Genomic DNA, 16,492 nt, shown 5'->3' with positions numbered 1-16,492 from the left:
CCCACAGACCCCCGCACCCCACACAGACCCCTTCCACAGATCCCTCCCTCTTCCACAGAGTCCTCCTTTACCCTCCAGAGTTCTCCCTTCCTTCCACAGAGCGCCCGCACCCCAGAGCATCTCTGTCTCTGTCCCCTGTCCCCCTCCCTGAAGCTTCACCTTGGAGTGCAGAATCACAGAATATTCATGGTTGGAAGGGATCTTTGAGATCATCGAGTCCAACCACACACACACACAAAAAAAAAATCCCAAAACAACACACCCAAACACCACAGACCAACACACCCATACACCCACAGACAGACAAAACCCAACAATCTCGGGCATTAAGGCATGTACAGCGCCAAACACCAGCCACCGAAGCTCCTGCCCTGGCCAAGCTGCTCACATCTGGGGGATACAATTGCTGGAAAAAACCCCAACCTGTACCCCGCCCTGTATACCAACCCACCCTACCCTGTATCCCATTCCAAGACAGCCCATCCCATCTTATCCCATAGCCCATCCCACCCCATCCTATATATCGCACTCTATCCCATCCCACCCTATCCTGTATACCACCTTCTATCCCATATCCCATCCCACACTCCTCATCATGATGTCCCACCTTACCCAGTGCCAGCCCAGCCCTGGCCACCCCCTCCCAGTTCCTGGCTGATTTACCCAGCACTGCCAGGGACAACCTGGGGCACCCCTACCCCGGGGGGTGCAAGGGAATTCAGGCTGGCCAGGGGGGCTGAGGTGGTGCAGGACATGTCAGGTCCCCGTGGGGGACATTGCCCAGCACTGTGGGACAAGTGATGAGTTGGTGTTAATGAGCCTGTTTCTCTTCTCATTTCCTTCAGTGATGCACTAGCCCTCCTTGCAGGCCAGGAAGCGGGGAAACTGAGAGGGGAAAGCTCCCAGTATAACCAGTGCCATTGGCTCTGGTCCCAGGTAGCCTGGTGGTGAGCAGCAGCGTGGCAGGATCTGGCCTGAGGAGGAGGGCACAACCCAGATGGAGCAAGGAGGGAGTGGGATGACTGTGAAAAGAGAAGGTGCGTTGAAAAATCCCCAAAAGGACCAAAAAGAAAGCCCCTGCAGCAGCGCTGAACCAGACTTGTAGTGCTTGGGGCCACCCTCAGCCCCCCAAAATCTCCCTGGACCACACTGTCCTGGTGGGGGACAGGGTATCCAAACCTCCCTAAAGCCACCTTGAAACCCTGCACTGTGCTCATGGTGAGGGATGGGGTACCCAAACCACCCCAAAGTCTCCACAAAACTGCCCAGTGTGGTCAAGGCATGTGTTGGGTTGGCCAAACCACCCTGAAACCATGCTCTGCCAGCGTGAGCTGAAAGAGGGGCTGCAGCCTCTCCGGGCTGTTACTGTAGGGACTATATAAACACAGGGCTTGGCCATGCATTGGGCTGGCCCTATTAAAGTCTGGCCAGGAGGTGGGGATGGGTGTGGGAGCTGTGGTGCAGCCCCCAGAGCACCCCCAGGGCTGCTACTGCCTCCCCCTGCTCCTGCCTTTGTCCCTGCCCCGTCCCTCCGGGGGGTGAGAGCAGATGCCACCTCCTAGGAGAAGCCTCCTACGTGGTCTGGGCCTCTCCTGGTATAATGCTGGAGGGGAAAAACAGCCAGAAACAAGAAAAATCCAGCATCCCCAAGGCAAGCCTGTGCCCTTTGCACCACCGTTATCTTTCCAACACCCGCAGCGCTGAATAATACATCAGGCCCCGGGAAACAAAGAGGATGGGGGGATGCAGCCAGGCTCCCCCCACAGCAGCAAGAGCAGCGTGGGGAGGCCCTGGCATTGATGGGAGGGGAGACTGGCAATGGGGCAGCAGCCCCATGGAGCTCCCCAGGCTTGGCTGGGCGCTGCTGGGAGCCAGGGCTTTGCAGCGGGGCCACATCAGGCTTTGGGCAATAACCTGGGAGAATGGCAATGGGAGATCCAGTATAGCCCAGTGCAGAATCCCAGCCAGAGCTGGCCCTGGTGGGAAACGCAGCCAGAACCGTGCCTGGAATGGGATGGAGAAAGGCAATAGCTATCCAGGTGAGGAAAAAATGGAGAAAAACAGCATGAAAAAAAGCTGCCAGACAGGCAGAGAGCTGGGGGGGTGCAGCCAGAGGGCGGCGTGAAGGGATGATCCGGTGGAGAACAAAAGGGGAGAGATGGAAGGAGAAGGGAGAAGGGATGGTAATTGGAGGCAAACAGCAGAGCAAGCACGGCTGGAGGGGGGGGGAGAGAGAGAGAGAGAGAAAGAAAATAATCACTTGAAAGAAACCGAGGATTTGGGAAGAAAGGAGAAAAAAAAAAAGGCAATAAATAATTAAAGGAGATCAAACGAGGCAGGCAGCAGAACAGGCCTAATTGCAAGGATTCGTACTGAGGTTCGACATCTCCGGCAGCCGCCTCCTGAGGCAGAAGAAAGGGGGGCCGGGAGCGGCTGTGCCGTGGGGGGAGCGCGCCGGTGGCACCGCGCAGGCAATGGCCCCTGATCAAAGCCCAACGCTGACTGCCCTGATGCTCAGCAAACCCCGTCTGAGCTGGGGAGGAAGGGAACGCCAGCAGACGGGGGGTAGAAGGGGCTGGGAGGCACTATTAAGAGCCCAGGGTGTGATAGGGACCGGGCATCTGAACCCCCACATGTGTCCAGGGTGACCTTGGGCCATTCCATGGTGGCCCGGTGGCTGGAGGCTCTCATCGATTTGGGCTTGACCCCGTGGCCCTACTTGGTGCTGAGGTGAGTTTGCTGGATGTTCTCCATTTCCCCAGGGCTCCCCCCAAGCCTCTGAGCCCTCAGCAGGGATTTTTCTTCCCCATGGATTTGCCCAGCCCCTCTGAAGCCCTGGGAAACACTCTGCCCCCGAGTTGTACCACGGTGAGGAGACCCCCCCCACGTCCTGGCACTCACCTCCCTCGGCTCATTCAGGAGCTGCCTCTTGCCGCTCTCCTTTGGCACCTCCTGACATGAGGAGAAAAGACTATGGGAGGGAAAAAAAATGAGCCACCCAACCCTTTCCAGCCTGAAAGAGCCTCCGAGCAGTTAGTATCATAGAATTGTCCAGGCCGGAAGGGACCTCCAAAGGTCATCTAGTCCGACCCCCCCCCGCAGTCAGCAGGGACACCCCCAACTAGACCAGGTTGCCCAGGGCCTCGTCGAGCCTCACCTTGAATATCTCCAGGGATGGGGCCTCAACCACCTCCCTGGGCAACCTGTTCCAGTGCTCCACCACCCTCACAGTGAAGAACCCTCTCCTAATCTCCAGTCTAAATCTGTTCCCCTCCAGCTTGAAGCCATTTCCCCTCGTCCTGTCACTGCAGGCCTTTGTAAACAGGTTCTCCCCAGCCTTCCTGTAGGCTCCCTTCAGGTACTGGAAGGCTGCTATTAGGTCTCCCCGGAGCCTCCTCCAGGCTGAACAACCCCAGCTCCCTCAGCCTGTCCTCGTAGCAGAGGTGCTCCATCCCCCGATCATCCTTGTGGCCCTCCTCTGGACCCACTCCATCAGGAGTTCCATCAGTTGTTCACCACCTTTGCTTTTCCAAACCCAAAGGAGCATCACCCAGCGTGGGAGAAGCGCGGACCCTCCGCTGGCCACAAGTCCCCCCGCTGTGTCTTTCCCCACCTCCCACAGCCTCCTCCACGACACCATCCCCTCCATCCCAGGGTCCCCAAGGACCCCCCCGTGGGCAGCAGGTGCCAGGGCAGAGCTCAGCTCGAGCACACCAACCTCTCCTAACGGGCAATCAGCTCCCCGCCCCGGCAGGAGTCCCTGCATATTAATTGCACTGCGTTATCCAGCCATCTGTTCCCGCAGCCAGGAAAAGAGCAGTCCCTTTGGTCTCCTTTATTAACAGGTTTCCCTGTTAAATGCAAACAAACCCTCCCATCTCCGGCGCCGCGCTCCCTCCAAATCTGCTCGGAGGCACCCGGGAGGGAAGCGGGAGCTCACGGGCATTTTAGTAAATCAAGAATGCAAAGGTGGTGATTTCATGCTGCCCATGGCGAGGGGGGGAGAGAGGGGGGAGCTGGGGGGAGAGGAGAGGCCTCTGCAAAGCTGAAACCACAGATCAGATGGTTTCTGATCCTCCTGCTCTCATCAAAGCCTCTCGCCATCGCCCTGCGAGGGATGGGGGACGCGGAGTGGGCTGCAGGGAGATCTGCCCATGCCTGACCCACCTTGAGGAGCATCTCCACCTCTCCTTTCCCCGCTCACCCACCACCACCCTGGGCAGAGGATGCTCGACACGAAGCACAGAGCCCATCTCTGGGCTGCTTCAATGCAGGGAGGTCTTACACCCCTGCCAGGGCTGAGCCTGCCCATAAGCATGGGCCACCACAGGGGCATCTCAGCCAGTTGCTGGACCTGCTGCGGAGAAGGTGAGGAGAAGCCAGCTCTGCCAGCCAGCGAGGAGCTCACTACGCCTGCTGAGCAAAGCATGAAGCCTCCAAAAGAGGATCAGCCACACAAAGCCTGCTGTGAACCACCAGCCCCAGTAAAGTGAGGCTGAGCAGCAGTGATGGGGGGACACCAGCATCCCTGTGAGGTACCTCCAGTCCCCCTGGTTTTGCTCTTTTCCCAGAGCCGGGAAGGCAGCCAGCTTTGGCAAGGCAGAGGCTGCACCCAACTGTCTTCCTGTTGTTGTTTCCTCTGCTTCTCTTCCTAAATATCACCGAAATGCCAGCAATTGTCCCCAGGCTGCGGGGGTACCAGCCCTACCCAAAGGCAAGCTGCTGCTGCCATCTCCCGGTTCCCACCTCCTGGAGCCCTCCCGGGGTGAGATGGGGCTCAGGGGTGGCAGGTTTGGATCCCCCCACTTCCAGAGAATCGGCCCTCAAGCAGAGCCAGGAAGGGAGAAGTTTTCCCAGGAGTGAGGAGGACTTCTGCCAGCCTGTGGTCATCCCACCTGAAGCCCCCCTGGGACACTGAGGTTGATCAGGATGAAAAGCTCAAGCCATAATTCTCACCATTTCCTTTTCTCCTCGTTTTCTCCTCTCCCGCACTTCCCCGTGTTGCCCCAGCAGCACAGGAGTGGCAGGTGGGATCGAGTGACCCGACATCTGGCCATCTGGAGCATCTCTTTTCATTACTCTTAACACCCATCTCCTCTGTTTCTTGACATCTGGGCTCCAGCGCGGAGCAGAGCTGCCCGAGGAGGAGGCAGCTCCGTGCACATAAAGGATGCTGCGATGGAACATCTCAGATGCTTAGGGACCATCGAGACAAAAGTCTGCTCAGGAAATAGGATGAAACTCAACAGCTCTTGAGCAGCTTTTTCACCTCCTCTCAGAGAGGGTCACAGCAGCCTGGCTACTCCCCTCCACGGGAGGGAGAAACCAAAGGCTGCACCCTGAGTCAGCGAGGTGGCCACGCCACAGCAGCTCAACGGGCAGAGGATGAAGGTCGTGTCCCTCATCAGAGAGGCAGCACCAGGAAGGAACCAATGTCCACAGCAAAGCGTCGGCTTATCTAGGTACACCCAGCTAATTCCTGGTTCTCTTCCTCCTCTGGTAATCTCTTCAGAGAGAAGGGAAGAGGTGGGATGTCCCACACTTACCTCAGCAAACCATCTCCAGTCTTCACGGTGATTAAGTTATCCACCACAGCAGGGTTTGGCCAAGCGGAGGACACCAACACAAGTTCATTTCTCACCATCTAATGTCCTCCTGGTCCTTCACTACAGAAAGCCACAAGAAGGGTGTCTCGGGTCCCTTCCCAAATTGAGAGCGGATTTCCAGGCACAGGGAATGGCTGCAACTCCAAGCACGAGGCATGGGAAGAAACCCAAAAACCACAGCGCAGAACGGGAAGGGACATTGTTATCATTAAGGGGATTTGAAGGAGACCCCGAAGAACCTACGAGTCAGCAGGTGCTGGGAAATAATCCTCTTCCACCTCAGCTCCTCTTACCCGTCCTGTCCCCGAGTCCCTCCTGCTCTAACCAAAGCTTTCTGCTTGTCCATGCAATTCCCCCCAAAATCGCTGGATTTTGGACTGCTGACACAGGGAAAAGACAGGATAACCTAAGCCACACTATGAACCTCAAGTTCTAAAAAAACTCCAACCCTCAGAAATCTGCTCTATCTGCTGAACTTAAAATAGCAGGAGTAGGACAAGTGTGATTATTTCCCTCCTGGCTGTAAGGCAAGGCCATCACCTCAGCCCCTTCATGTTGTAGTTGCCCTGGACCACCTGGGCACACACGCCAGGGGTGTGGACCACTAGTTCCAGCAGATGGACACACACCTTGATGTGAAATAGCCCCTGCTGATTATTTTTGGGTACCAAACTGCTGACAGCACCCCAACATCCAGCCACCTGCTCCACCCCAGGCTGCCACACGCTTCCCATTTATTCCCATTTCTCCAACCCACCATCCAGCTGCGATTCCCCAGCCTGGCCAGTCACTCCTGTATCCTCCACTTCCAACATCCTCCCCCAGCCCTGCTCCAACACCATCTTTAATTCTTAAATTCTATTAATACCACCTAATAATTACTTTGTTCCCAGCCTGCTGAGTAATGACTGCCGACGCTCCGTTACTATTCCTGCGAAGAAACCAAGCCATAATACATTGAATTTCTGCAGAGAGGAGTGACAAGAACTGCACTGGCTGCTCCTCTCTCTGCCTACATCTTCCACAGGGCAGGGGAAGAGCCGAGCACTTTATTCTCGAGGCATCTTCAATGTCACAACCACGTGATTCGAGTCTGTATGAACTAGATTAAAATAAAAATAGCTCAAAAGACAGCCAGGATACAAACAGTGGGAGAAAACAACCAGTGACCGAACGGCACCTGCGACCTTTAGATCTCTTCCTTAAGAGAAGCTTCTACAGGAGGTTCTCTCCCTCAAACCAGAGCTCCCCTCAGTTCCTCCAGAGGCGCTGGGCTTTGGCATTTCCTTCATCTCATCAAAATAAAAGTCTGTTCGACTTTGAATTCAACCTACGTGGATTAAAGCAATTCAAAGCAATAGGGTAAGCAGCCCACAGAGCACGGAGGAAGAGCGAATTAATAGCTTCCTTCATTAAAGCTTACCTTCAAAGAAGTCAGCAACAGAACTCGTCATCACCATTTTCTTGCAGACATTTATTTTTATATTCACAAGAGGATGAATGTAAAAGAAATTTATGTAGATGCTAAATCAAGGCTTTTGTTCTTAACTAGAAAGAAGTCGCTCTCAGCATTTTAATTATTTTCTTAGAGCAGGAACTGACGTTTCAACCACTGTGCTCTTTTCCTAACTCTTTTTAAATCAAATTACATAAGCGATGAGGGCAACACAAGGTAAGAGAGGTAACGTCACCTCCTGAAATATATGAAAAAAAAGACACTTCTTGGATCACTTCACTCCGTTATCCCTTTCTCAAACCTCTTCACCCCATCTTGACCTCATTTCATCATACCCAGTTTCTCAGCTGCTGCTCCAAAGCCCACCCCAAAACCCGAGTGGCAGCAGCGACCAACTCACCCACCTTCAGAGACTATTTCATCCCTACAGACACCGATAACCTTTCAGAGACCTACAGCTTCTGCCTTCAAAAGACAAGCACGTCAGGACAATTCCAGATGGTACACTGAAAAAATGAGGCTGTTTTATTGATGATTAGACTCAGCACTGGCAACAATCATTAAGCTCATACAGACGGACTTCAATCAAAGCATGAGCTTTGAATCAGAAGTCGTAAAGTGACATGATGCCTTAATAAATTAAGGAAGTTGTTAATGCCTCTCCATCATCAACTCTTCACTTGAAGTTCTTCGCAAACTCCTCTCCTTTCTTAATAGAAGCCTTCAGCTCAGACATGGCCTCAGTAACCATCTTCTGTTCAAAGGGGGTGATCTTGCCAATACCTAGGTTCTTCTCAATTCCATTTTTCTGAGGGAAAGAGGATTTAAGGATTAACCATTCATCAAATGACCTAGAGAGTAACTTAAAAGCTCTGATTAAGTATTATCCAGCTGAGATGGAGACCCAGCCTGGCACCTCTGTCATCTCTAGTCTGCCAACCCTGGCATGGCTCAGAAATCTCTTATTACCTGCAGCAACTTCTACAGCCTTCACAAGCTTCTCATTCACTGTTCACAAGTCTGAAACTTGAAACTTGCCCATCAGCTCGTTCAAGAGGAGACTGGTATCAACTACTCCTTCATGACTCTTCCTATCTTCAAAAACCCACCATTTGGCAAGGGAATCTCTCTCCTCTAACATATGCCCTTCACTTGCCAATGGCCTGCAGTCTGAAACTGCTCCAGATGTACTCTAGGTTTTTGAGATCTCATGCCCACATTCAAATCCTTCCCCCTTAATACCCTTCTACTTCCAGTCCCTCAGCACCTAAAACATCACACACCATCCTTTGCATCCCAGCAGCCACGACAGGGTCGCAGCATCCTTGTTTTCCACTCCACCCACAGGGTAAGGGTGACAAAAGGAACGCTTCTTTCAGAGTTCAGTAGAGGTCCTGAAAGCAATCTATTAATCCTAATCCAGGCTGTAGTTCCCCATGTGCCTCAATTTCTGAGGGATTTGCCTGCAGCAGATCAAGCCGAGGAGACAGGATCGCTGACTCTGGTTAATCATACAAAAGCCCTTCATAAACAGGCACTGACTTGAGGCAAGCGTGACCTCTTAAGACCAGTCTGAATCTCTGGTTACTCAGCGACCCGCAGTCTAAGAGCAGATAAAAGCAGCAGCATCCTTGTCAAGCATGAGATACATGCCCAAGTACAATGCCCAAATACTCAAGAACTCTTAAAGGCACGCTCAGCTGTTAACTTCAGTGATACCCAGTGTTAGACTAAACTGAAATCAAAACTAAACATAACTAAACAAGTAGCTGCTCTTTATAAGCCCCATCATTTAAAGTACATACTCCCAGCAGCAGAGGTGTAGAGAAGTACGGGCTCTCCGTCTCGTCTGATCGAACAAAGGAACACTCGATAACCCCTTCCTTTCCATTCATTGCATCCACCAGAGAGAAGACAAATCGAGCCCCAGCATAGGCCATAGACAAGGTGGCAGATCCTGTAAAAGTTAAACCACTTTTAGAACAGATCACATTGAAATTTGGTACTTTCTTAAGCATCAAAGGCTTCCACGCCGATAAGGTTACAGAGCCGCAGTGTCACTGACTTCACCCTCACAGCCAGCTGGATAAAGCAGCAGCTTTTCAGCAGCTACATGCTACATAGTTGACCAGATTCATAGGAAAAAACAGCTTAATTTGACAGAGAAGATTCTTTTTAAAGCCATACATGGTGTAGGATCAGTTAGTGTTTAGTCTTACCTACATACTGAGCTGCTTCTAGTACCACGGTTCAGGCAGTCGCTGACGTGGCAGAGCAGCTACGTTTGTAACCAGCAGCTCATAATTCTACACCACAGTTGTAAATAAGATTAAACCGAAGAGGACAGCATCCATCCAGCTGGCCCACAAGCATTACTTGGAAGCTGTAGTCAAGAACCAACCTGCTCCTGCTTTAGCTTTGACAACTTCAGTGCCAGCTTCTTGAATTCTCCCTGTGAGCTTTTCCAGCTGATCCTGAGGGAAGTCCACTTTTGGTGTGCACTAGATCGGAAAAAATAAGTTACTACCAAACACCAAAACCCCTCCAGATTCGGCATAAGGCCATCCACACAATGCCTTTTACACCATTACAGTTGTTACCAACAGTTCTCAGCTGGGAAATTGGCTACCCCAGCTCACAGACTGCATGACACTGACCAGCTGCAAGTGTTCACCAAGGCTGCTGGCTATTGCACAGACTGTCACAGGAACCTATCCATGCCCAGATTGCTCAAGAACAAACCACAGCCTGACAGCAAAACCAGGGCTTGCCACGGTTACTTGCTTCTGTGTAGTCCTTTGCACCAGACGGGTGCCCTCCAAGCATGTAACAGGCCTTGGGAATTTCAAAAAGCCCCCTTGTAAGTATTTGGGTCACTGTGGCATTATGGAAGTCAAGAGCCTTACGAAGGATCCAGTCTGCCCGCAGCATTTACCGAGCTACTGAACCTTCAGATGCAGCTACACAAGTATGTGAAGTGCAGCTGCTGCTGTCCCGATTGACTGTCCAACAACAGCATCCCCTCAGCTGCTCCAAAGCCCTCACTGTGAAGGATCCTTTATTCCTCACTTAGAGCAAAGCTTTTTCCCTTTTCACAGACTGCTCCTCGGCCATCCCCTAAGCCATCTCCCCCCTGCTCCTCGGCCATCCCCTAAGCCATCTCCCCCCTGCTCCTCGGCCATCCCCTAAGCCATCTCTCCACAAAGCTGCAGCCTGCTTTAGAATTGCATTTCATTCTGGCTCAGATGCATGAAGGGAGCCCCCCTCCAACCACCAGCCATTACTGAAGCAGGCCTCCCCACACAGCTCGAGCTGTGCCTCCTCAATTCAACGCTGCATGTTAAAGTGGTGTTTCTAGTCCACCACAGCAAAATCAATTTCATTTTCCTGCTGAAGCAAGGTATTCACATCATGAAATGCCTGTCACAGAAAATAAAACCCAAAACCAACAGTGCCAAGACATCTGAACACCCACACCACACCTCAGTTCTTATCCCAAACTCCTTTAGAGGGGAAAGGCTGGAACTATTTAAACCACTCAGAGTTTAGATTTAGCTCACTGCCTTCCAGTATCTTGTAGCTCATCTCAGAATGAAAGCAGTCGTAAGAGCAGGGAAGACTGTCTGTTGTATTTTAGCACCTTACATGCCATCACAAAGACACTTTACATCAACTCCTAATATATTGATGAGGAATATCATATAGTGGAACACCTAACACATGGCAGTCACTGTGACTTACCTGAGAGATCAGAGGGATGATAGTCTTCCCAGCATGGCCACCAATAACCGGAACGCTCACTCGAGCTGGATCCAAGCCCTAAGAGAAACATGAAACTCTCTAGTTTCTGAAGCACACGGACAAGAAACACATCTAAAAGCAGCCTGCTTCATTTCCCACTCAGGGTTTTTGGACACATCTATAACCCAAATGCTACACAGGGCAGGAGTTTCAGCGGCAGCTACGCTCCAGGGACAAAGTCAGATCTAGAGAGTTGAACTCCAGGTTACTCTGATAACTTCAGTCAGTTACAGGATATTAGTAATACACGTTCAGATAAACAGCCATACAAGTACAAACCCTGCCAGGGCTATTAAGAGCAGGAACCTGTTACAGCTCCTGATACTTTGCAGAATATCCTGTAACACGCAGCACAGATAGTTTGACTTGCAAATACATACTACAATTCAACCCTCTCCTCCGGTTGCACCAGCAGGGTTGAAAATGCCAACAGAATTAAAGCGAACATGTAGCTCGCTCACGGGTGACAGCTATGAAAAGAAAAGGTCAAAGTCTCTTGAACCACATTTTGCAAGAAACCCTACACCCAGGCTCCTCTAGAGAATGGAAACAGGGAATCTTTGCCTTTGCCTCTAGCTCCACAGAAATTTGAGCTCTTTTGGCTCTGTGCAGTGATTTTAAAAGCATTTTTAATAGTTCTGATGACCAAAGCACACCACATCCCTCCCGCAGCATCTGCTACTATGACCTACCTTTAGTTCAGCCACAAAAGTATTCGCTCTGACAATGTCCAGTGTTGTAACACCAAAGATTTTTTTGGGATTATACACACCATGCTTCTTGAAGACTTCTGAAGTTATTGGGATGGTTGAATTCACCTATAACCAAAAATAGGCAAGCATTCATTAAAGCCAGTAAAAATAGTGAAGCCAATGCATGAACTGTACAGGCCAGTAAACAACCCAAAGCATGCATTCAACTCGAAGCCAACTGTAGCCAATTACTTTAATTCCTTAATTGAAGAGCAATTTACAGTCAGGCTGGAGTAAAGATCTTCCATTTTAAGTAACCATTAAGACAATAAATTTGTTCATTCACATTATAAAGGCTCCTCCCTTAGTGAGCTAAGACTTCTACTCCGGCTAATACACCAGCATGTATGATAACAATAATTATAACAATAACACAGATATTGAGATATTAAGCACTTTTATATCCAAGTTTCCTCTGATTTAAATATAACCCAAGAAAAATGGGTTAGCAGCACAAGGCTTTTAGTTCTATTCTGCAAATGCCCTTCAGACCTTAAAGATACTGGTCAAACTAACAGCAACTCACAGATTTCTCTAGTATTCTCAGGCTGGATTTTTTTTATTCCTCTACTTTTTCAAGGTCTCCAGAAAATGCTTACCGGGTTAGAAATAATACAGATCATGGCTTCTGGACAGTGCTTTGCACAGGCAGATGTCAAAGTAGCAACAATGCTAGCATTGGTGTTGAACAGGTCATCACGGGTCATACCTAAAACATATCCAGTACAATGTTTTAAGTTACCCATAGTCTGCTCATTAACAGGCAAGCAACTCAATCAAAAAACACCATTCTGCTCTGGACAGAGATATATCAACTTTAGCTTCTGGTTTCATAGGTCAAGAGAAAACTCTTGGAGCTGCAGAAATGAATTGGCTCCAAAGGTAACTCCTCTCTAATAAAAGATTAGTGCCCTTTCAGATAGATCAGCCCTTTTCAGGAGCCACCCAGCCCAGCTGTCAACTGTCTGAATGTATTTCACTTAGGCAGCCTGCAGCATGGTGTGACCATGCTGACCCACACCAGTATGACCAGTGGTGCTCAGAGCAGCGTAACTGCTCCCAAAATGAATCCTCCTCCCCCTCTGAAGTCACCTCCACAGCTACAGTGTGAATGTCAACTCCTCTGTGCAAAATATCCCTAGCTGCTTAAGTGCCTACCTCTCATTTCTGTTGAGGTAACGACGTTAGCCATGAAAAATGAAGAATTAGGAAGAGCTAGGCATTAAAGTCTAGAATTTCATTACATTCCAAATAGGATATTGAAAAACAGAGTAGAAATGGAGCAGGTCAGAGACATTCCAGGAAGGATTAAGGCCATTCATTCAGAGAGACTCTGAGAAGTTACCATACAATTAACACAAAACAAACAGATTACTTGTATTCTGCTGAGAAATGAAACAAAGAACCATTTTTTTTTACTAGAGCATTGCTCTGGGCAAGAAACACTAAGGGAGATTTGGGATCAGTTGAATGAAAAGTCTTTGCACCTCACTCTTACACAGGAACTCCAGAAATCAATTCTGCCCATTTTGGAAGGGACAGTCTAAGACAGAGGCTAAAGGAGATGCCTGATACCACAACAAGCTCTCGGTCAGTGTCATTAACAGACCACTTACATCCCAAGCCAACACTACCATAAAGCACAGTACTGCAGAGATACTGGGGTTTTTTAACAAAGAACATACCTGGTTTTCTAGGGACTCCAGCAGGAATAACTACAACATCACAGCCCTTCAGACATTCTGGCAACTGCTCAGGTCCCATGAAGCCTGAAATGGAAGACATTCATGCATCATGTTTTTGCCATTTATTAAATATTTGACACTTTGAAGCACAAAATTACACCTAGAGGCGCCCAATTCCTTTTTAAAATGTAACCTTCAATTCAGACTTATGCTGAAAAGCAAAGAAATACAGTTGTGGATGGACCCTGTTTGATGTTTTTCCCTTGTTTCAAAACTTAAAGAATAAGAGAGGCAGAAACCTCACATTCATCTGTTTGGAAAACCCTCGGTTCCTCCCACTATGTATATTTACTCTCCAAAACCCCCAGCTTAGCACTACAGTCAGTGCCCCCAAAGAATAGCACAAAGACACATTCAAGTAAAATGTAACCTTTCAGTGATCTTCAAATAAAACAAAGATCAGCAGATTAAGTTTTCTTTGATTTCATCAGACCTTGACAACTGTCCCTTCAGAAAAGCAGCACACAGAATCTGTGTAAATACCCAGGAGGTATTAAGTCTATTTGTAGTCAAACTTTTAAATTCAACGCTCAAGCTTTTTTCCAAGATGATTTTACTGAATGTTTCCTGGCAGTTATTAATAATTCCTCTTCAACAGACCATTCTCACCTCCATACATATCAATCTAACCAGCTAAACCCTATTTAGTCATGGGCTGCTTGAGAAAAAGCTACTTTAATTGATGCTAGGCTTCAGAATTATGTGAAGATTCCCCTTTACAAGCATCTCCACGTGTCACAGACACCTGAGGGGACTCCTTCAGAGCACAGATGGTTTCCAGTGGCTTGCAGTACCTTTAACATTGGCTCTTGTCTCGATGTGGCTGAGGTCAGCTGCCACGCCTGGAGTGTGAGCGATATCGTAAAGGCTGAGCCTGCTGATCAGCGGGCTGTTCTTCAGGAGAAGGGAGAGGGGCTGGCCAATGCCTCCCGAGGCCCCCAGCACCGCTACCTTGGCATTGTTCTGAGGAAAGAAGAGGACAAACACATGGTAGAGATATTTTGGTAGTTACTGCATCAGTGACCTTGGGGGTTTCGCCACGCTTTCTTTACTTTTAGTTCTATTTCTCAATTTCTTAGCAAGCCCTACGCAAACGTGATTGCCAGAGCGCACAGAAAGCGATCATCACAACAGCCTCCCAAACACCTTTGAGGTTTATTGGTAGGACAAGTTAGAGGAAAATGTTCTTTTGCAATCTCAAGCTGAAGAGGGAGGCAAGGCCAGGCAAAGAAACCAAAAGTATCATCTTTCTTCAGCTGGAAATGTCTGCCCGAGACTAATATCTGCTACCCTGGGGGCCTAGGTATGACTTGGGACACAATCCTTATGCAGATTTTCATTGCCAGGATCAAAACCATATGCATTCCCATTTGGCAAATCAATACATTTAATGGACTACAATAAATGTAATAACTATTGTATATACATGAAAAAAATGTATATGCTCAAAATAAATTCAAAATAGTACCTGCAACTACTTCAGGATTGAGCCCCAACAACATTAAGAGACTATAATTTCCAGCTTTGATCAAGTGGGACTGAGAAGTAAGTAAAATCAACTCTCCTTTGTTGCCCTAGTGAACCAATTTTATTCTAATGTCCTCCCTGGAAGAAAGTTACTTCTCTTGAAAATGCCTGTGCTCCTGTTTGAAGAGAAAGTGTTGCTAGATGAGAGGAAAGCTATTTTAAAAGACCAGAACAATCTTAAAATGCAACACTCTGCCAACACGATGGAGAACCAGAGGCTACTGCAGAAATGTAACATGGTGATGCAATTACCGCTGATAAGGACGTTCTCTATCACACTGTCTTACCAGATAAAACCATAATAGTTCCAAGTCTCTACATTAACAGCTTAATTATTGTGCTATCACAAGAAATGAATTACCCAGGAGCTAGATCAGCCCAAACTCAGCTCAGTTTTCTTGCTATTGCAACACATATAATTTAACATAAGAGTCTCCCCGGGGAAGCAGTCTAGCATTAGTCACCGCCATACCCTGCATTTATGACTGAGCTGATACCATGCAGTCAGAACTTTACTTCTAATAAATTTAATTTCTATAAAAATCATTACACAAACCTCTCTTGTAAAGCATATCTTTATAGCTACTATGATCACTCTGTCGTATGCTGCTGGGAACTATTTAGGTTAGAAGATAGCGGTCGGTCTCCAACTACCTACCACATAGCAACCCTCCCCTCCTAGTATCAAGAGGAAGGATTTCAGCATATTAAGGATTATGATTAAACCTCCCCCAAGGGCCAGCCTTTAATTCTCAATACGTTTTGAAAGCAGGAATGCATTTCAGTCGAGGAAGGAAGCAGCAACACAACACTGAGCATCACCCCGACATACTGTCAGAACACAGAAGCTCATCAAGCGTTAATTGACATGGCTGCCCAGGAAACCCCTGCCTGGAGAGGGGATCTGGGCTGAGCAGCACCAGGGATGTCATAGAATCATAGGCTGGTTTGGGTTGGAAGGGACCTCAAAGATCATTGAATTCCAAGTTCCACCACCTCCCACCAGCCCAGGTTGCTCCAAGCCCATCCAGCCTGGCCTTGAACCCCTCCAGGGATGGGGCAGCCACAGCTTCTCTGGGCAACCTGTTCCAGTGTCTCACCACCCTCACAGCAAAGAATTTCTTCCTGGTATGTAACCTAAGTCTCCCCTCTTTCGGTTTAAAACCACTACCTCTTTTCCTGTCACTCCACTTCCTCACAAAGAGTCCCTCCCCAGCTCTCTTGTAGCTCCCTTCAGACAGCGGAAGGATGTCCCGCCGGGCACAGACACAGCCTCCCCCCGGCACCGCCATCCCCTCACGAGCCCCGCTCCTCAGCTCCCTCACCGCCCTCAGACCCCGCTTAAGGCCGCCGGCGGGGCCCGGTCGCCACCCCCCTCACCAGGGGAGGCCCTGGACTCGTCCCCGGCCCGCAGGGTGTTCGGGAGCCGGGCCTGCCGCCGGCGGGGCGTACCTGGGCGGTGGTGGCGAGGCCGCGGCTGAAGGCGGCGGCGGGACGGGCCAGACGGGACAGCATGGCGGGGCAGCGGCGGCGGCGGTGACTCCAACGACCTCCAGTGCGCGGCGCCTGCGCGGGAACAGCCACCAACTCTCGCGAGACTTCCCC

General features: G+C 49.6%; 1 protein-coding gene across 1 annotated transcript; it reads right to left on the bottom strand.

The window, feature by feature from the left end:
- Positions 1–7,559: 7,559 nt before the first annotated feature.
- On the bottom strand, positions 7,560–16,485 carry MDH2 (malate dehydrogenase 2). Its single transcript, XM_014953314.1, has 9 exons — positions 16,340–16,485; positions 14,155–14,323; positions 13,301–13,384; positions 12,215–12,324; positions 11,556–11,681; positions 10,804–10,881; positions 9,464–9,563; positions 8,868–9,019; positions 7,560–7,870 (listed from the first exon to the last, which is right to left on the bottom strand). The coding sequence occupies exons 1-9, from the start codon at positions 16,400–16,402 to the stop codon at positions 7,739–7,741; spliced, it is 1,014 nt and encodes a 337-aa protein (XP_014808800.1). The 5' UTR covers positions 16,403–16,485; the 3' UTR covers positions 7,560–7,738.
- Between the last annotated feature and the right edge of the window lie 7 nt (positions 16,486–16,492).

The sequence above is a fragment of the Calidris pugnax genome, unplaced genomic scaffold (genome assembly GCF_001431845.1).
Source record: "Calidris pugnax isolate Ruff unplaced genomic scaffold, ASM143184v1 scaffold133, whole genome shotgun sequence".
Taxonomy (NCBI): Eukaryota; Metazoa; Chordata; class Aves; order Charadriiformes; family Scolopacidae; genus Calidris; species Calidris pugnax.
The sequence above is the reverse complement of the archived record's forward strand: the minus strand, read 5'-3'. Positions and strand labels throughout refer to the sequence as shown.